General features: G+C 38.4%; 1 protein-coding gene across 15 annotated transcripts in view; it reads left to right on the top strand.

Annotated features, from left to right (window-relative positions):
- cacna1da (calcium channel, voltage-dependent, L type, alpha 1D subunit, a) overlaps positions 1–20701 on the top strand; it is a 72444-nt gene that overhangs the window by 46860 nt on the left and 4883 nt on the right. For 6 of the 15 annotated variants that reach the window (XM_056735051.1, XM_056735054.1, XM_056735046.1 and 3 more), the window contains 19 exons: positions 678–788; positions 2107–2190; positions 8020–8052; positions 8845–8973; positions 9080–9145; positions 9878–9969; positions 10079–10238; positions 10698–10825; positions 11016–11112; positions 11183–11285; positions 11736–11837; positions 13176–13309; positions 15366–15482; positions 16498–16880; positions 17367–17393; positions 19266–19394; positions 19543–19682; positions 19828–19934; positions 20247–20564. In XM_056735051.1, the coding sequence (XP_056591029.1) occupies positions 678–788; positions 2107–2190; positions 8020–8052; positions 8845–8973; positions 9080–9145; positions 9878–9969; positions 10079–10238; positions 10698–10825; positions 11016–11112; positions 11183–11285; positions 11736–11837; positions 13176–13309; positions 15366–15482; positions 16498–16880; positions 17367–17393; positions 19266–19394; positions 19543–19682; positions 19828–19934; positions 20247–20564 (2460 nt within the window). The remainder of the gene's footprint in view (positions 1–677; positions 789–2106; positions 2191–8019; positions 8053–8844; positions 8974–9079; positions 9146–9877; positions 9970–10078; positions 10239–10697; positions 10826–11015; positions 11113–11182; positions 11286–11735; positions 11838–13175; positions 13310–15365; positions 15483–16497; positions 16881–17366; positions 17394–19265; positions 19395–19542; positions 19683–19827; positions 19935–20246; positions 20565–20701) is intronic. The other 9 variants (XM_056735052.1, XM_056735055.1, XM_056735048.1 and 6 more) reach the window with 4 other exon arrangements.

Genomic DNA, 20701 nt, shown 5'->3' with positions numbered 1-20701 from the left:
ATTGCAAATGATGTGGGAACGTTCAAAATAACTTTTACTATGATTGATTTGAACACTTAAAACTGCGCATTGTTATCACACCATCGACTTGTACAATTACTGTAACATCTATGACTAACAATTTAGTTTTAAACCTCACATTACTCGGGTCTAATTCATTATAATGAAATACAATGATTTCATCAAACGCAACATTTATAAAACTTTAATACTTTACCTTTTCCGCTAACATGATTTCTCGTTCCCGTCTAATTGATGTGTAAGCGGTACCACCAGCGATGGACAACATATCCCATCATTCCACGCTTCTACACAGCGTCATCAAGCTACGTGATTGTTGTTGTTGTGATCGTGCGCCCTCTAGCGGCGATTTCTACAAACTGAACCTTTAATATTAACACAAAATAAGATTTAAATAGTTTTATTACTAGACACTTGCCAAACACAAACCAGAAGTTTACTGGGGGTCAGGTGTGCGCGCGTCCGATGAAACGGTCTACAGCAATTTTATAAAAACTGTATCTTGTAGTAACGCAGGCTTAAAGAAATAGAAATATTTAAATACAAAAAAAGATGTCTCATGGCTTTCACATTTAACTTGCTTAGCATTTAAATATCCATTACAAATTACAGCAGTGTTTGTATGATAAATATATTTGATACACTTCTCTCCGCAGCATTATGGTCAGTCTGAGCTGTTCAACTATGTGATGGACATTCTGAACATGGTGTTCACTGCTGTATTCACGGTGGAGATGGTTCTCAAATTAATCGCTTTTAAACCCCGGGTGAGTTTTTCAAACACACATTGATTCTCTTTAGGATGTTCAGATCATTGCAGTGTCAAGTCTGTGTCCGAGTGACTTAAGCAGGATAATTTTCAATTTCCCGTCTCACCGTCCGTTCAAAACATGCAGATCTGCGTTGCGAAGAAGGACAGATTGCTAGTAAGCGTCTCAGAGTGCCGTGTGGTGCTTGAGTTCTGTGTGCCGTGAATTGCAGTGTTTTGTCACAAACTAATTCAAACGCATGAGCTCTCTGCTGTTTAATAAAGTACATTTAGTATTTGAGTGGTGATGGATTCACACCAATAGTGAAACATTAAAACATTTGAGTCTTTCTCATGCTGTAATTCAAGATATAATCCATCTGTCAGTGCAGATATTCTTCACTTTATCGCAAAATAAAAGCGATTAAATAATACTGTTAAATATGTGCCAGTGTTATCTGTAATGTTTAGAAAGCATTATAGCTTCTTTTTCATCAACCACTTTTAATTTAGACATTACTGTTACGTTATTCATAGAAACACTTTTTGGGGGATATTGGTTGATAATATTTAAAGCTTTGTTTTTTTTAGTTCAAATTCACTTTATTTACATATTTTTTATTGTTGTCAAAATTATTATAATGAGAAGATTTTCAACCCATTTTTTTTTATAAAACTTAATGTTTTATGACACAATATACCCCCAAAAAGTTCCATATATTTATCATCATATGAAAATTAAATACGTCACACGCCTTCTTACAGTTTCCCAAGATTTCTAAATCTTGTTTGCGGCGTATATTATAGGTGAATATTCGCTCTTGGTGTGAAAAGACCTTTCAAGTTTTCTTGATTTTGTGTGTCGATTGTTCCTCAAGAAATAGTCACATTTATACATCAAAATTCTGATTATTAATCAATCGCACGTGTGGCCGTTCACGCCCTCCGCGTCTCTCAGGGGTATTTTGGAGACGCCTGGAACGTCTTTGATGCTTTGGTTGTGATCGGCAGCATTGTAGACATAGTGCTGAGTGAGATCGATGTAAGTAAACCTCAGTTTTAGACCCTGTCCCCTTTTATCACTGCGTATCAAACAGACTATCTCAGGCTTTTAACCTCAAACAGACACAGACTTCAGCTCAGGGTGGGCTTCTTCTCTACTGACAACTTAATGCTTCATAGAGATCTAACATCTGTGTCTTTACCCTGTGTGTCCTCTCATTTCATCTCTTCTTTTCTTCCTTCACTCCTCTCTTCTTTTCTTTCTCTATCTGCCTCTTCTTTCTTTCTTTCTTTCCTTCTTTCTTTCTTGTGTGTTGTGCGGTTTTTATTAACAGCATTATTTCACTGACGCGTGGAACACGTTTGACGCCTTAATAGTTGTCGGTAGCGTGGTAGATATCGCTATCACCGAAGTCAACGTAAGTATAATCATCTTCAACTTTTTTAAATGTAGAAGCCTTGCAAGAAGTGCATGTCTGGTGCCCAACGCAGAATGAATCCACAACATGTCTGTTAAGTGTTATGTGCCATGTACTCAAAGAAAAGAAAAGAAATCAGTGATTTTAGTCATTTAACTTCCACATTCGTAATGATTTAATGCAGCAAGTTTTTAATATTTTTGAGAAATTTGAGATTTATATATTTGTCTAAATGCATAATATATGTTTGGTTATATTGCATGACGATTGCATTGTTTTCGCTCCACACTTTGCAAGTCTCAAGTTCTCGAAATTCCGTTTTTGGGCAATTTACAATGTTTCAAACACTTTTTAGGACACTTTTAACACCGCCGCAGTGTTTTCCTATACTTTTCCTAATTTACAGAGTCGCGATGCCATTTCTTGCAAGGCTTCACTTAATGTTGTGAGTTCTTCGTGTTGTGATTAGAGAACATCTAACAATCACACTTTTTCTCCTCTGCTTATGTGAGAAAGCATCACCTTTTGATCTCTGTGGCTGCCATGAAACAATGAAAATCTCTTTGCTTTGTGTTTCAATGTGATTATTGAATTTATGAGAAACAACTCTGTGTCTGAGTGTTAGAACGTGTCAGAACGCAGTAATGACTACAAATACATCAGCTGGTTTGTCTAACGCTTCCTCTTCCATTCTGTCTCCATAGAAACTTTTAGAGGCAAGTATGGCGAGATGTGATCCTCTGTTTGGTTTGGTTCTGCTTCCTTTTAGCCTTATGGGAATAACAACGTCCTTATCAAACATTGTTTGGAAATATTGTGACGTTAGAAAGATCAATTAAGAAAAAAGCATTTTTGTGCCTTGCTGATTTTGTGTCATGAAGTAAAGCTCTGACAGGCTTCTCTGTGGCTTTACAGATTACAAAGCAAATCAGCCTTAATGGTTGATTTTAGAGGGCAGGAAAGTTGACTTGTTAAAGGATTAATCCACCACTTCTCAGCACCAAACTTTAAAGGTTTAGCATCAAACATTAAGTCTTAACCAGACCGCCTGCACGCATCAAGATTCAAGTTCTTCGTCGATGTTTGATATCTAATATATAGGAGGAGAGAAGGAGTGACCCTTTGAAATTTTTTGCTCTGCAAAAGTACGAAAGCAGGGATTTTCAGAAAGGTAATAAAAATCTCTTTGGAACGTTATAGGTGTCGTTTAATGTTGAACTTGAAGAGGGTGGTGCTGGGAAGTGGTGGAGTGGTTCTTTAAGAGAATGTTTACACAATTAAAACGGAAAAGTAATTTTTTTGCGTGTTTTAAGGGTTTCACATACACACGACGGCGTAATCAAACCGATCTGCATTCACATGGACCCAGGAAAACAAATAAAAATGATGTATTATGCATACCAGGCCAGTGGATGGCGCTGTTGCGCTTTAAAGAAACCCAACGTGGTTGCACAACATCTCCATACACTGTTTTAATCTAAAAGCACTTTTAATACACTTTGTCGGCATTTATAGTTATGTGTTATGACAAATCAAGTCCCCTTACATTTACATTTAGGCATTTGTCAGATGCTTTTAAACAAAGCGACTTACATTGCTTTATCCTATACATTTTACATAGGTATTTGCAATCCCCTGGGAACCCACAACCTTAACGCAATGCTCTTACCACTGAGCTACAGGAAACCTTTAGGACCCCGCGTGATTCTGTCGCCTAAAAGATCTTCTAATGGGAACTCTTTTAGCATTCGATTGCAATTCTTACCAAACTACATTACGATTTATCACGCTAGTACTTTGTTAAAATGACAATTATTGTATTTTTCACTAAATGCTTCTTATAATAGTACATAAATGAGGCTATGGGTTGTGAAATCAACAAACCTTGTTCTTACTGTTCTATTTAGTATAATAAAGCCATAGTAACTTTAAAATATCAAAAGTGATGTTTTTTGTTTGTTAAGCAGATGTTGACCCAGAAATACATCAAGCTTATATGCTCGTATGTTTTTTGTAAACTAGAATTTTAACGTCATTTAAATGCTTTTATTTAACCTAGCGTATTTAGCACGCTAGAAGCTAACGCAGCTTCGATTAGCCAAACAACAACGTATCGAGATAACAATGTTGTCATCAGGTAACTAAATTGCTACTAAATTGGGTCCTACACGTACACAATTCACACAGGGAACGAATTCTTCACGACAGCGGCACAAACATGCATCATGGAGGATGGCGCATGCCTACAGACCGAACGTAATACGCATGTGTATGACGTCATCGTTTTCTGGAAGTCGCCGCCTTCGGAGTTTACACGGAAACGATAATGCCGTCGTTTTCAAAACCTTTCACTTCGAGACCCGTTTTAGCACGTTAGCATTTTCAGTTCCCCAAAACGGCGTTGTCGCGTAAATGAACAGCCAAAACGCACAAAAAGTTTTCCGTTTTTATTTGAAAACGGTCTGGTGTAAACGGCCTCTAGGTCAAGTTGTTGAGTTTTGATGTGTGATCTCTTTACAATCCTGTACTTCAAAATACTGTCCAGTTTTAAGAAACACAAACACCGACACACTCAGCTGTAGTTATTTAGAGTAAGAAATGGATCCAACAGGTATTTTGTTTAGATATTTACTAGTTTTATGTCTCATCTCACATCCCTGTCGCTTCATCTGAGCTGCTGAGCTATTTCTCTGGAGTTCTCATGTCCCAGCGTCCATATATAAATGTATATATATGTGTATTATTGTATACGTCCCTATAGGTGTCTGTATCGTGGCCGTTTTCTGTGGATGTTTTGTATTTTGGCTTTGAGTCTCTGTTTATTGTGTGAATGTGTATGTGTGTTGAGAGAGAGAGAGAGTGCTCGTGACCTTGTTCATCTTTGGTTTTGTTTTATTTGTTCATGTCATGTGTTTTTTCTCTCGATATATCTTTTTCTTCAGCTGTCTTTGTGCTTGTCTATGGTGATAAAACCATCAACTGGTTTCACAACGTCTGATGTCAAACTTATGTGACTTATTTCATTCTCGCAATTGACGCTTCGACAAGTTTAAAGATCTTGTGAAACTTGTTTTGTTTTATCACACATTGGTGTAGCATGCTTGCTTAATTATAGATATAAAGCATCGGATCATCACGACGCAGATCTAGCGTGCTTATATCTACACTCACGAATGCCCACTCGGGGGTATGTGTGACTTTCACCCAATCTTGGAGTGGTTGGAGTGACTGGTTTGCCCATCCCCTGTTGCATGCTGGGATATGTAGCTGCTAACATGAGCTTCGTTTTCTGCAGATGGCGCTTGGCCACCCGCTCCATTCCCCTCCGGTCAGTGCTCAAGCGGTGTGGTCATTGTGAAGTTTGAACCTCCTTTCTTTCTCAACCATGTCCTCACTTCACCTCCAGACAGAATGGCTCTGGGGCTCAGAGTCGATCACATATGGCTAAGCATCCCATCCATAGCACACTAGCAAGTCAAACTATGTTAGAGATTTCTGTTATGTAGAAGACAAGTAGAGAGAAAATCAGGTTCTGGCGGACTCAGGTTGGGAAGCAGCTATCTGCAATTAGACCCAAAAACAATCAAGTACAAGAACAGAAGCAGACTGTACAAAACATTGGTATTGTGTAGTGATATCAGTCTGAGTATTTCATCAGAACCACATAAAGACACCAGACTGGGTAACGCTTGTCTGACAAATGTAATCTGATGCTGATCTCAGGATTGTGGGTGCTTGAACATCATTTTAAATGTGATTTGTGTGAGCTGTAGCCCAGTGGTCAGTGTTCCAGACACATATAAGCTGTTGGCTCACGGGGAACCGGTCACGTCCCGATCACACACCCAACTCTTCTCAAGCCCATGTCTGCATCAACTGTCCTGTAAATAAAAAAGTGATTTGTGCAGCAGTGCCGTATGGAGATATAAACATCACATCTCAGAGTGTGTAAAGAGATGGTATAGATTTGTGTGTATAGATGTGGTGTCTGTCTGCTGAGTGACTGTCTGTCTCTGTTCTGTCTCTCTATCTTCAGTGAGCTCTTAGAGATGTTGAGTAGAGCAGGTGTGTGGACGTCAGCCAGGCGGCATGATCCTCTCACTTTCTTCTCTTTTAATGCTCATCGATAACATTCTCCTATCCTTCTGTTTTTCTTGCCTTCCTTTCCTCTTGTTTTTTACCTTTCTTTCTTTCTTTCTTTCTCCCTTCCTTCCTTTTTCTTACTTCTTTCCTTTTTCTTACTTCTTTCCTCACTTCCTTTCTTTTTTCATCTTTTCTTTCTTTTTCCTTCCTTCCTCCCTTCCTTTCTTTTTTTCATCATTCCTTTGTTTTTTCTTTTTTCTTCCTTCCTCCCTTCCTTTCTTTTTTCTTCCTTCCTTTCTTTTTTCATTCTTTTTTTCTTTCTTCCTTCCTCCCTTTCTTTCCTTTGTCTCCCTTCCTTTCTATTTTCTTCTTTCCTTTCTTTCTTTCTTTCTTTCTCTCTTTTTTCTCCCTTCCTTTCTCCCTTTCTTTCTTTCTTTTTCTTCCTTCCTTCCTTTATTTGTTGTTCCTACCTTTCTCCCTTTCTTCCTTTTTCTTCCTTCCTTCCTTCCTTCCTTCCTTCCTTCCTTCCTTCCTTCCTTCCTTCCTTCCTTCTCTTTTCTTTTTTCTTCCTTCCTTTATATTTTTTCCCTCCTCTCTTGTTTCTTCCTTCCTTTATTTTTTGTTCCTACCTTTCTTTCTTTCTTTACTTCCTTTTTCTTTCTTCCTTTCTTTCTTCTTCCCACCCTCCCTCTCTCTCACACACCCTCAATCCCTTCCTCCCTCTCTCTCTTGCATTGGACTGTGAGAGCGCCCTCGGGTGGTGACTCTTTTACAGGGTTGTGTTTAAATGCATGGAGACGCTGCAGTGCAAGTGGATTATTATTGCGTCTGCTGTTATGGCAAGCAAGTGTGTTTGAGAGAGTTAATGTCTTTGTGTGTACGTGTGCATATGTGCCTGCCTGCTGATGCTTAAACGCATGTCCCATCAAATGGTGTACAATGCTTGTGTCTTATAGCTTGTTGTGAAAATGTGACCTGAGGAAAACTAGACTATAAAAGGGATGCCATATCTGTCTGGAGGCTTTGCTTTTGTTTTATTTCTTATTGCAAATTCATTGCAAGTTCTTCTTTTTCTCACTGTGTGGCTGTTTTCATGATGATTGTGTTTTTGACCGTCAGATCGCTGATGTATGTATGTATGATAAGCGTACAGTATATTTATGAGCCAATCTTTTCCCTACAGGTTGCCGAATTAACAATGTAAAACAGAATTAGACAGCAACATTAATTTTAGTTTATGGTTTATTGGCACACGGAGTCTGTTTGGCTGCTGTTTTTTTAAGTATTTTTTTATTGTTTCGTGACATTTTATTTATATTGCAGCAATTTTATGTATCTGTGTTAGTGTCAGATAAAGTTTATTGGATATAGTCTTGTATACAAGTGTGCTAGTCTTTTAATGTGTGCGTGTGCTGTACTGTTGTCTGCTATTGCTTATATAATCCACAGGGTGTAAATAAGGTCGTGTGATGAACCGTCACATTACATAAAACCCTTGAGTGAATACAGTCTTGTCTCCTGTTGCTGATCATTTTTCAGTCATTATAAACAGGACAAGGTTCTTGAGAACCGTCTGTTCTTAGTTTTTTTTCTCTTTACAGTAATAAGCGTGTTTCAGAAATGTTACTGTATGGTTTATGTTAAACAGTAGCTTCTGTGTGTCTGTGAATGTTACGCGCGTGAAAGTGTATGTGATCGTGCAAACGTTTTGTGCGAGCGATTAATTTATAGTCTTTGATTTTAAAGCCCACAGAGGCACCTCAGGTGGATGAGTCGGGGGTAAGAATTTCGCCCCTCTTGGGTTTTGCCCAGTTTCAAAATCCAGTTTAGATTTGTTTTCAGGTTTCCTTTTGAATTCTGGAGTTTTGATTGAAACATTATTACCTCTCATCTATTCCCACCCCTACCTTAATTACTTACGTTTATGGCTTTGTGTGCTTTAAGTTTTAAGTTCGATATCTTTTGGTTTGGTTTGGTTTGGTTTGTCAAGATCTTGCTTTGGTTTGATTTGGTTTGACTAGATTAGGGAGAGTGTCACCCAAACGTGACAAACTGTGTGTGAGTGTGTGTGGGGTCGTCGGCCCCTCACGTTTGTACCGCTGACACTGCTGCATGGTCAGAGGCCCCTGAGGTCAGGTCAGGTCGCTCAGGTAAGGTCGTGACCTCAAACTGACCTTTCACCTGTGAGGTGCAGGGGCCCGACATAAGGTGGCATGAAGTAACTGGTTCGAGGGAGCCATGCTTGTGCCAATGCGTGCAGTCAAGTATGGCAAGGTTTTTTTCTCCAGCATGCCCCCGACTGTCCCCTTCCTTTCTCTCTAGGACGTAAGCTTGAGACACAGAGTCTTTGGCTGAGTTTTAGTCAAACCAGTCTTAAGGTCACGGCATAGAAATTGTTAAGTGAAGAAAAAATGGTACATAAAGCAAAATTGCATGAATTGATCGATTTATGATTCAGTTTAAAACTACAATGGGCTGCCCTATGCTGGTTTGACTGCCTTAGTACAGCCAGGTGCCCTGTGTTAGTTCTTTATTTTATTGGTTGGCTAACACAGACTCCGCCCCTCATAGAACACGGAGGACAGCGCTCGCATCTCCATCACCTTCTTTCGGCTTTTCCGAGTCATGCGATTGGTCAAGCTGCTGAGCAGAGGAGAGGGGATTCGAACCCTCCTTTGGACCTTCATCAAGTCCTTCCAGGTCAGATAGTCAAGTTATCATTCCCATCAAAGGATCTCTGAAAGTAGGTTTATAACGTTTTTATGATGTTATAGCTTTTGATATGAAATATTTTCTCTTTTTATAGGCTCTGCCGTATGTGGCTTTATTGATAGCGATGCTCTTCTTCATCTATGCTGTGATTGGCATGCAGGTTTGTTTACTGATGCTCTATTGTATGGTTGCATATTGAGAAGAATTATATCATTGTTTAGATTTTCAACCTTTTCTGAAAAAACGCTTTAGTCAGTTTTCATATATTTAACAGTTCGTCTTGGTTTAGCCCATAAGAAAGAAAAATCAAAGTTGAGATTTCTTAAAAATTAGTTTATATATAAAATCTTGTATCTCACTATGTCAATATATATTATTAAAGATTTCAGTTTAACTCAAACATTTCTCATCACACTGGTCCAAATCCAGATTATTTCACGATCTACATTAATTTAACAGCTCCATATTCTTAATGTATTTTAACAATTCTTTATGTTTGTTTATGTTTTTGATTCTCCTAAACACTAAAGCGAAACTTCAGGATGTGTTCACCACAAAAATAAAATTCTGTCATGTATTCACCTTCAAGACATTCAAAACGTGACTCCTCTGTGAAACATAAAAGATGATTTGTTGAGAAATATGCCAGTGGTTGTGTTCATACAGTGAAAGTCGACGGGGCTCAGTGTTGTTTGGTTACAAACGTTCTTCAAAATTTGGTTTGAAATGGTGCGTACATGATGAAACAATTTTCATTTTTGGGTGAAACACAACACAAACTCAATAAAGTCCTCCTAAGAGGAACCTTCGAGCAATAACATTTTCATGTAGAAGGGGACAAAAGTCCAAATTATTTTATTGTAAATTTTAACTTGTCTTGCGTGACCTTCAGATGTTTGGGAAGATTGCAATGGTGGACCACACACAGATCAACAGAAACAACAACTTCCAGACGTTTCCACAGGCTGTGCTGTTGCTCTTCAGGTCAGTGAACAGAAAAGCTCTTGAGGTGATGTCAAAACCTTGTGTGTTATTTCAACATCTTTAGACCTTGATATGATCCGTTTAGAATATTTTGTGTGTTTGGGTGCAGATGTGCAACAGGTGAAGCCTGGCAGGATATCATGTTGGCATGTATGCCGGGAAAACTGTGCGACCCGGAATCGGACTATAATCCCGGTGAAGAGATGACCTGTGGAAGCAACTTTGCTATCATATACTTCATCACCTTCTACATGCTCTGCGCCTTCCTGGTACACACATGACCCGAATAATAGAGAATCTCTATTGATTCTTCATGTAGTTAAATATAAACGCTTGTTATTGTTGTAGACTTCCTATAGCAAGCCTCATACAATAATATTGAAGAAGTAGTTCTACCGAAACTAAAGATTCTGTTGTCATTCTTTAACTCTTTCATCTGTCGAACACAAAAGAAGATATTTTGAGAAATGTCTCGGTGGTTTTGTTTCTCTGTGATGGAACTCAATGGGGTCTAATGTTGTTTGGTAGCCGACATTCTTCAAAATATTTTCTTTTGTGTTCTGCAGAAGAAATGACGAATAATATATGTAACTTTTTTGCTAAATTGTCCTACACACTACATTTTCCACCTTTATTTGCACATTTACAAATAATTACAGCATTTCATTGTTGTTGTTGCTTTTTTGCTTATGGGGAATAGTTTTAATAATAATTCTTTGTCATTTTAGATCATCAACTTGTTTGTGGCTGTCATCATGGACAACTTTGACTATCTGACCCGTGATTGGTCAATTCTGGGACCGCATCACCTTGATGAATTCAAGAGGATTTGGTCAGAGTACGACCCAGAGGCCAAGTAAGGACGTGTAAATATGTTGGAGTTTTAATGTGGGACAGAAATATTTCTCAAATGTTCAGTACAGTAACATTAAATGACAAGCAAGGGGAGACTTCTGCCTTTTCAGATTTATAAAACTTTCAAACCTCTCTTTTGTTTTTGAGATCTCAGTTGTGTTTAACACTCAGTGTCGTTCTTTTAACCTCAGAGGTCGAATAAAACATTTGGATGTTGTGACGCTGTTACGACGCATTCAGCCTCCGCTTGGCTTTGGCAAACTATGTCCTCACAGAGTCGCCTGCAAGGTAAGACATACACACACACACACACACATTATGTGCAGACAAACTCATCCAAACTCTCTCATTTTTTCAGAGACTGGTTGCGATGAACATGCCTCTCAACAGCGACGGGACGGTCATGTTCAATGCCACACTTTTTGCTCTCGTGAGAACAGCCTTGAAGATCAAAACAGAAGGTGAACAAATGCTTGGAAAATATAAATACAATCGGTTAAAGGTCCAGTGTATGAAATATAGCAGCATCTAGTGGTGAGGTTGCCAATTACAACCAACAGCTCACTCCACCGCTGCATTTCAAAGCACTACGGTGACTCAGAACTAAGATGTCGCCACGTTTTCACTTCTTTGCCGAAGGAGATACGTATTTACCAAACGCGTTCTGTAGAGCAGTTTGTCCGTTTAGGGCTACTGTAGAAACAACATGGCGAATTCCATGCAAGGGGACCCGCGGTGTATATAGATAGAAAAAGCTCATTCTAAGATATCAAAAACATAACGCATCATTATGTGAGGTCTTTATGTATATTCAATTTGCATTTCTATCAAAAGATGCTCTGAAAACATTACACACTGGACCTTTAAGGGTAGCGGTAGTGTAGTTGTGTTAATAATGTGTTGTGGTGCAGGTAACTTGGAGCAGGCCAACGAAGAGCTGCGGGCCGTTATTAAGAAGATCTGGAAGAGAACCAGCATGAAACTTCTGGATCAAGTGGTGCCCCCTGCTGGTGGTCAGTCATATCAGTCTCAGAAATGATCACTGATAAGAAATGATCTGCGCAGATATACTTTTGGTTTCTGTTCAAACCTTACAGTCCACATAGCATATGCACACACACATATGTAATAAAAAACAACACGCACACACACGCACACAGACACACCAGCTTTGTCCTGTTCGGCTCACTGCTATCTTAGTTATGTTACATGTGTGTCATGTATGCTCTCCTCTCCTGCCTGGTGCAGCATTTACACTGGAACCTAAGTAGTGTGTGTGTGTGTGTATGTGTGTTAAGGCAGGTAAATGAAAAAAATGTTTGGTGTGTGTCCGTGTGTTGAGCTTCGGGCTTGCATGGCAACACTGGCATGCTTTGTCCTTCTAAAAATATGTCTCTCTGCCTTTCTCTCTCTCTTCTGCTCTATCTTCATCTCTCTCTCTCTTTATCTGCTCTATCTTCATCTCTCTCTCTCTTTATCTGCTTGAGAAGCTTCTGTTCCTCATTAACTGTTTTTCTGTCTATGTACAAGTTTAAACCGTCCGAATATTCTGAAGCAATTCTGTTTTAGGGTGGTGGCATGGAACTAATGTTGCCTCTTCTTTCCTGATGTGTCCCCAAACGTGCTTGTTCAAAAAGTGACACAGACCCCTGCTTCAGAATGTTTCTCTCTCACACACGCAGCCTTGTAGATGTGCGCATTTACACACAGATGGTCATTCACGCTTATACAAAACCTGTTGCTGAACATACAGCATATTACATACACACACACACATGCGCACAACACTAATGTGTCAGTGTCGCTTGCTTGCATGTTCCTAATACATCATAGATGCATATAAGACTGGATTGTCGTGAAGTTAGATGGCTTAGCTTTTCTAAAAATAAACCCCATACCTTCTGGCTGAACCTTTGCTACTACTAACATAGCGTAGAGCATTTAAAATAAGCTTATGTCTGTTTGACAGGTAGAAACAACATTCTGTGGGGTTGTAGGTCACATGATAAATGAACAGAAATGATCTGTGTTTCTGCGTGAAGAGCTCATAGAATGTGACCTGGTATTTATTACATATATAATAAAGACGGTCATATTTAACAAAAACACAAGTCTGACACAAGTACTTTTACTCTTGGACGTGTGCTTTTTGTTAGATAAAACTGTTTGTCTTTATGCACATTTTAAGAGCCATTCATGTAAAAAAGCATTTCTAAGGTTTATATACGACTGAAGTTATTCTTCATGAAAACAAAGGCAGTATGACTGAGCATCAGACTCTGTCTGGACGTGCGATTCCGCTGAAGTGTGTGCACCCGCGTTGAAGCCGTGTGTGTGGTCTGTTCACGTAGATGATGAGGTAACCGTGGGGAAGTTCTATGCCACTTTCCTGATACAGGACTACTTTAGGAAATTCAAGAAACGCAAAGAAGAAGGTCTGGTGGGCGTCCACCCAGCTCAGAACAACACGGCCGTTGCGCTGCAGGTGAGTTTTAGAGGCTTTTTATATTGAAGTTGGTTGTTCTTTTGATCTGTGACACACACTTTCTTAAAACGTTCATTCTCAACGTTTGTCTGTTTATGTATCTACGGGGTTTTGGCACTGGCAGTGATTAATATGATGGACGTTGCCTATAATCCCTGTTGCTTAATCTGTCATTTTTGCCTCCCTATAGACATCTGTGTTTGGCACATAAAATTGCAGATAAAAGGCAAATAATGATGTTGGACGGACATTTCTTGCGCAATCGTACCCGACAGTTGCACTCCTAAATTGTTATTTTGAGTACAAAGAGGTTTTAAACTCTGATTTTTGAAGTCCTAAACAAAAAGGTTACAGATTGCATCTTAAATCCGAAATGGCTGATAATCAGCATGTCACTTTTTTGAAGTCAAGGTGCTTAAATTTTCCTAAAAACACAGTTTTTTGTTTATTTCAAATATTTAATTATTTAAAAAAAGTTTTTTAACAATAACATTCAAGCTGTGTCTGAATCTCCTATATAGTGCACTATATCAGGTGTCTGCCATTTTGTAGTGTTGTCCGAATTCCCTACATTTGTTCACTACTTTTTACCCACAATGCATTTTGATTTTAAGTAGAAAATAACTCACCATGAGACAACGCAAATGAACGTTTATACACTTGTGTTTGTTCTTGCTTACAGTTATTTTCTACTTTTTGAGAATAAACTTATTAAATGAATATTATATACTACAGTATAATAGCAGTGTTTTTTATGTTTTAAATATTAAGTTATTTTATTAAACGTAAAAAATGTAAGAGTAAATAAAAGGTTTGTTATGTTCTCTTTATTAAAAACTAATACAATAAACGTGATTAATAATGTAAAAATGAACTTGACCATTTTATAAAACGATCCATAAAGCCACACATGTGTAATATAAGCGTTATGACCCATGTCTGCGACAGTACTGTCAGAAGCATGATATATTACGTCAGTGTCCGAAATTATTCGCTCATTTTTATTCACTTTGAACAAATTCATCGTAAATCTGTTTTCTCCTTTTTTGCCATAAATCACACTTAACATCTGAGTGTAGTATTAAAGAGAGCGTTTGTTATCATTGTAGTTCTTAAGACAAACTTTAAATGGGTGCTGAATTATTTACATTTACATTTATGCATTTGGCAGATGCGTTTATTCAAAGCAACTTCTATTGCTTTGAACTATACATATATTCCTGACTATGTGCAATCCCACACAATAAATGGACACAATATTGATAATCGTGGTTTTAATATCACAGTCACTGGCAGTACCGATATATTGTCACACCCCATTGGCAGATTTGTTCAGCTATCTCATTGGTAACGTCAGAACACATCATTGCTCATTTACATCAAGTAAAATTCTGCTCCACTCTTGCAGTGCTATGGGTCGCTACCAATCACTGTCAGTGTGAACGCCCCCTAAGATTGAACCCTATTTCTTTACATGATGTCTCCTGTACTGTACCCCAACTGTGTTTCTCCGTTTCTGGATGTTCAAATTGTGTTTTAGCTTGAATATGGATCCCTCTTTGTGATCTGTATATGCATTCGTGTCTGTTGTATATGTAGTTTGAAGTGTTTGTATTGATTCAGCATCACTTCAGACTTCACGTATCATTGTTTTAAAATGTTTTTCTCCATATACATAATACAAACACCTCTGTGTGTTTGACTTCATGTGACTTCATGTTGGTCTTTTTTCAGAGGGTTTTATTTAGGATAACGATACCAGATTTTATAAGATATCAATTATTAGGGAAATATTATAGATAAATTAGGTAGAATTTAGTATATTTATTAGATCAAAATGGATAGAATATGTGCACTTTTGTGTGTCTTACTCTTTGTGATTGTTTTTCATCTTTCATGAATTTGTCCTGTCCGGTACTGTCCCGCCTGTTTGTGTCGATTTGTCCTGTGAACCGACCCCTTAGTGTGTTTGCGAGACTTGTCAGCGGGTCACCATTTTGGTGACCGTGCTGTTGAAGTGGCTCCATCTTTAGCTATCCTGTCGTCACGGTTACAGGCCGGCCTCCGTACGCTGCATGACATTGGGCCAGAAATTCGCCGCGCGATATCGTGTGACCTGCAGGATGACGAGCTTGTAGACTTTTTACCCGAGGAGGACGAAGAAATTTATAGGGTAAATTACTCCACTTTTATGACCTCCACCCTTTTCCCTTTTGTAAAATCGATCTGCACCTCAATTTCTCTATTCTACTGCTTGGAAAAAATGGAGTTGTTTTTAAGAGCAAGTGTTTCTTGCAATGAGTTGTGCACCATCCCCGGAGGTCGTACAATCTTATCAGTTGGATTTAGACAGTGTGCAGGAATAAAATCATCCAGGCCTGAAGCTGACGCTCTTAAAGTTTGACATCTGAGGTTGCAAGTATTCTTGCTGACTTTATTGAAGGTTTCATCATACAGCATCAGCATCATAGTTTGGTTAGTTATGCTAAAGTGTAACAAATAAATTCAATGTAATTCAGCCGATCTCTTGATTTCAAATTCAGTTCATTTCACTCAAATACAAATTCAAATTTAGTTTGAATTTAGTCGCATCATATGTCAGCGGTTCTCAACATGTATTCCTTTATGACTGCAATACAAAATTCACACGTAAATATACTTCAATCAAAATCAAACAATGAATGTATCATTATTCCCAAGAACTGTATAGGCCGAACAATTAAGTATTTTTTATTTAAAATATTTTTTTATTGAATTATATATAATTTGAAATTCAATATTTGTTTTATATTATTTGTTTGTTTATTTATGTATTTTAATGTGTATTTATATATTATTATTAATTTACTTTAATTTTTATTTAGATAATATTGTCATTATATTTTTTTAAATCGGTGCAAACTTATTTGCAAAGTATATTTAAGGTTTTGTATTAGCACATTTTTTTTTAAAGATTTATAATAAATAACGATTATTTTATCGAACAGCTTTGAACATCATCATAACAGACCATTTTTGGGTCACGTCCCATTAGTTGAGAACCACTGCTATATGCCATGTTACCTCCTTTTGAACCTATGTTTACCATGAGATCATATAAAAATGACGATAAAATACTTTCAAACAAACAGTCATTTCTTGGGCACTGCAACTTTTTCGACCATATGATCACAAGTGTTTGTTCGCAGCGAAACGGTGGACTGTTCGGAAACCACAATCATATAAACGGAGACACCAGGAGGAGCTCCGGCCAACAGACGAACGCCACACAGCGCCCCCTGCAGGTGCAGCCACCCCCGCATTATGCACACGTGGAGCAACCCGTGGGGCGGCTGGGTCGCGCCAATGCCATGGCACAGCAAAACCATCATCGCCATCACCACCATCATCACCATCATCACAATTCCTACAACAAGTCACCCAAGTCGACCAACATCAATCTCAACAACGCCAACATTTCCAGTTTACCTAACGGAGGGCACAATCGGTTCTACGAGCATGTGCCCGCCAATGGCTACCCAGGATCGTATTATGGAGAATACGACAAGCCCAGAACTCCTAATGGGCAAAGGTGATTGGCTGATTTATATTTATCCACGTGGATTGGTGTCTTGATGAAATGTGCTTAACTTCTGGAAAAGAAGCAGTATGCTAGCAGAATAGCATTGATTCGATCTATATTATTCATTCGCAAACATTTAGACGTTACATTTTACATTTCTGCACTATAGCCATGTTTATAAAAAAGCACACCGTCTCTCGTAACTCACCCGCTGGTCAACTCTACTGGTCCCTCAACAAACCTGTGGTTATATATCCAGTCTCATCTGCTATTCTGTTCCCGTCGTGTTTTTAAAGGCGATTTCTCTCTTAGGTACTTGGTGTTCAGACCAAACCATTAAACTGAGCGAGAATATACTGCATACATATCTCATGTATGTACTGTATCATATATGTTCCCTTTCCACCTCCCCTGTGTTTTTTCACCTTTCTCTCTGTCTTTCTCCTTCCTAACCAAAATACTTTCTCTTAACCATCTCTGTGCTTTCTGGAGCAGAAGGCGCTACTTTGAGACCTATGTTAGGTATGTTTCCACAGCTCGGCACCAAATTGCGCTCTTGCTGTGCACTTGTGGCCATTGTTTGTCTGTCTTCGAGACTATAGGGTTTTCGGTGTGTCATTTTAACATTTAAAGTCATCCTCATGTGCCCTTTTGAGAAGCCCTCATTAGCGTGGATTTACCAGCAGTTCAGGAGATCGAATAGAGGATCACAAGTGTTCAGGGTGCCATTTGGGACACAATTGAATAACACCCACACTTTGACTATGAAAGCATAAAGTGTTGATTTAAATGGCCGGTAAAGCCTGGCTGCCAAGAATGAATGTGTCTTTGTGTTGTGATTGGGTATGATGGGATAGAGGGCGGGGCTTGCTGCATGTTGCGCTATCCAAACCGTGGTTGACTTAAAGGATGACTCATTAGTTCTGGTTGCTTTATGTAAACATCATTATTTAATATGTGGTGTTCATTCTTTCCTAAATAAAGCCGCTGTCAGACTTGACTTTGAGCATGCGAAGATCGTTCGGACGAAAATTGGTGGGCAACGATTCCTCCATATTTTACATTTCTGTACCGAGAGGTCTCGCTGTGACGTTTTGATCTTCTATTGGTCTCACGGACGTGATGCAAATTCGCAGGTCAGAGTTTACTTAACTTTACTTTTGCCACGCAGCGAAATAGCTTTGGACGGGCTTGCGTTTCTGGTCTGTCGCATTCACATGCGTATGAATGGAAGTCAATGGAGGGAAAAGTCAAGTGTGACCGCGGACTTAAGTTTTTTTGTCATTGTGTTATAAGAGTTGTCCTTTATGTTCACCACTGTAGGAATGTTATTCTATTAGACCTTTGGGTAAATGCTATATTTATTTGACGCAAATTTAAATAAGACTGTGAAAGCAGGTCTGTTACGTTTGTTCTGCATTTAAATTTAATACTGTAGCTATTTACTACCTCACTTCTCAATTTTGTAAAAAAAATAAGCAGGTTTTTTTTTATTCTCCAATTTGAATTTCGATAAACTTAAATTATTCAAAACAGGTACAAGTAGTCCGGGGTAATTTTTCAAGTAATTAAAAAAATAAATTTTAATTACAAATTTCATAATTACAAAAATCTAATTTTAAAACGTAGTTACAGTACACACCAATTTAAAAGAACATTTAAAAGAAGTTGTTATAGGAAGTAGCTATTTACACTAAAGTTATTTAAAAGGGATTTATTATGAAATGAACAGTTTGGATCCAAAAAGAGAACGCAGTTTATATTTTTTTCAAAAATCATGTTTTTTTATTGTCCATTCTAATGAATATCAATCAAACCGCAGTTGGTTTGTTTTGTTTAAAGCCATAATAACTCAAAAAGTACTGCTAACTAACACAATAAAGGACAATAAAAACATGATAACATAATAACAATCTCATTTTGGAAACAAACTCTTCATATATTCTTAAAGGAGAAAATGGCCTGTTTTCTAAATTGTTTAAAAACAGCCAAGCTTCTGTCACGCTACTAAAATAAGAAATTTGTAGCTTCATTACTTTTGACTATTAGCTACTTTTTAACACATGGTAGACAACAGCATGACATCCTTTTTTCACAGCCTTTGTTTTGTCTGTTAAATTATGTATTGCATTTACTCTAAAGTTATTTTAAGTCATCTAGACTCAACACCATGACATGACTGTTTTTTTATAATCAAACATGTTTAAGTTAAGACTAGATTTAAGATGACTGTCCGGCTGTAGCATTGCTGATTTATTAACATGCTCGTTCATTATCAAAGGTTTAACTGCATTATTACCCTCCAGACACACACGTCTGCATGATCGTGCATGGTTCTCAGTGACACGTCAATTCCGATCTGACCGACCTCTGACCCCTCTGACCTTTACACAGGTCAAACGGCGGCGACAGAAGACGGCCTACAATACGCCGTGAGGAGGACTGCGATGAAGATCGCTACTCAGCCGAGTATTACAGCGGAGAGGAGTTTTATGAAGATGACAGCATGCTATCTGGTGAAAGGTAAAACCATCCTCATCATCAGAAGCCAAAACGTTCTCTTTGATAGTTGACTGAAAACATCATTAATATTGAATATATTGTTTAAAGAGATTAATTGATCTCAAAGCTTCAAAGAATCTGTCCTCATGTATGGCACAACTTTGCGCAGGTACCCCAACAGCGACCAGGAGTATGAGACACCTCGGGGTTACCACCATCCTGACGGTTACTATGACGATGATGAGCAGCCCCTTTATCATGATTCCCACAGGTCGCCAAAGAGAAGATTGCTTCCTCCTACACCACAAGGCGAGTCTGTCTAGAGTCCAAAAAGCAATGAGACACATTTTTTGGAAAGGTCTTGAAGTCATAATTTTGAAAATATTCAGTGGAAGCAAGATCTGTGTTTGTACCACATTAACACTTTCATTTTCATACATGAATATTTCCACAGGTCAACGGAGGTCATCCTTTAATTTTGAGTGTCTGCGAAGGCAGAATAGTCAAGATGACCTTCCTCACCAGCGCACCGCTCTACCCTTACATCTCATGCAACACCAGGTAAACTCTTCTGCAAAATCCTTTTTCCAAAAGCATCTTCAGAGTATGTAAAAGAAATAATAGAACAGAAATAGATATACATATATTTTGTAGATGCAAACTCTATTACATTGTTGCAAAGAAAAACTGAAAAAGGTTTTAGAGGCTTAATACCCGTCTAAGCACAAAACAGTTGAGACATACAAAAGGAAAATAAGTTAGAAAATACACCACGATATTAAGAAAATTGTTATGTACGTTTGTCGAATGTTTCTTTTTGATGCACTGTAATAACACAGTTACATTAAAACTGCTGTACGTCCACTGAACCAGGTGATGGCAGTAGCAGGTCTAGACTCCAGCAGGGCTCACGGGGTTTCACCAACACGATCTACCAGATCATGGGCGTCACCTCCTCTCACTCCTGCGAGTAAAGAGCGAACGCCGTACTCCACTCCCCTGATCCGCGTGGACCGCCCTCTGAGGGACAGCGTGAGCAGCAGTCGATCATCCGTCAGGAAGAGCTCGTGGTACACAGATGACCCCGAGTATCAGCAGAGGAATTACTCACCCATTCACCTGCAGGTCCCACCTGAGTACAGAAACCAGTACCATCAGAAGAGAGGCAGTGCCACCAGTTTGGTGGAGGCGGTGAGTCCAAAATCTCCTGTTAACATCTTAAAATGTTGTCTTTAGTGTTTTAGACAGTCTTTGTTGGAAGTCATTTTATGTTGATTTATTTTTTATTATTATTTTACTATTTTTTTAATAGATTGATATATATATCT

The sequence above is a fragment of the Triplophysa dalaica genome, chromosome 21 (assembly GCF_015846415.1).
Source record: "Triplophysa dalaica isolate WHDGS20190420 chromosome 21, ASM1584641v1, whole genome shotgun sequence".
Taxonomy (NCBI): Eukaryota; Metazoa; Chordata; class Actinopteri; order Cypriniformes; family Nemacheilidae; genus Triplophysa; species Triplophysa dalaica.
This window is presented reverse-complemented; position numbering and strand designations above follow the sequence as displayed.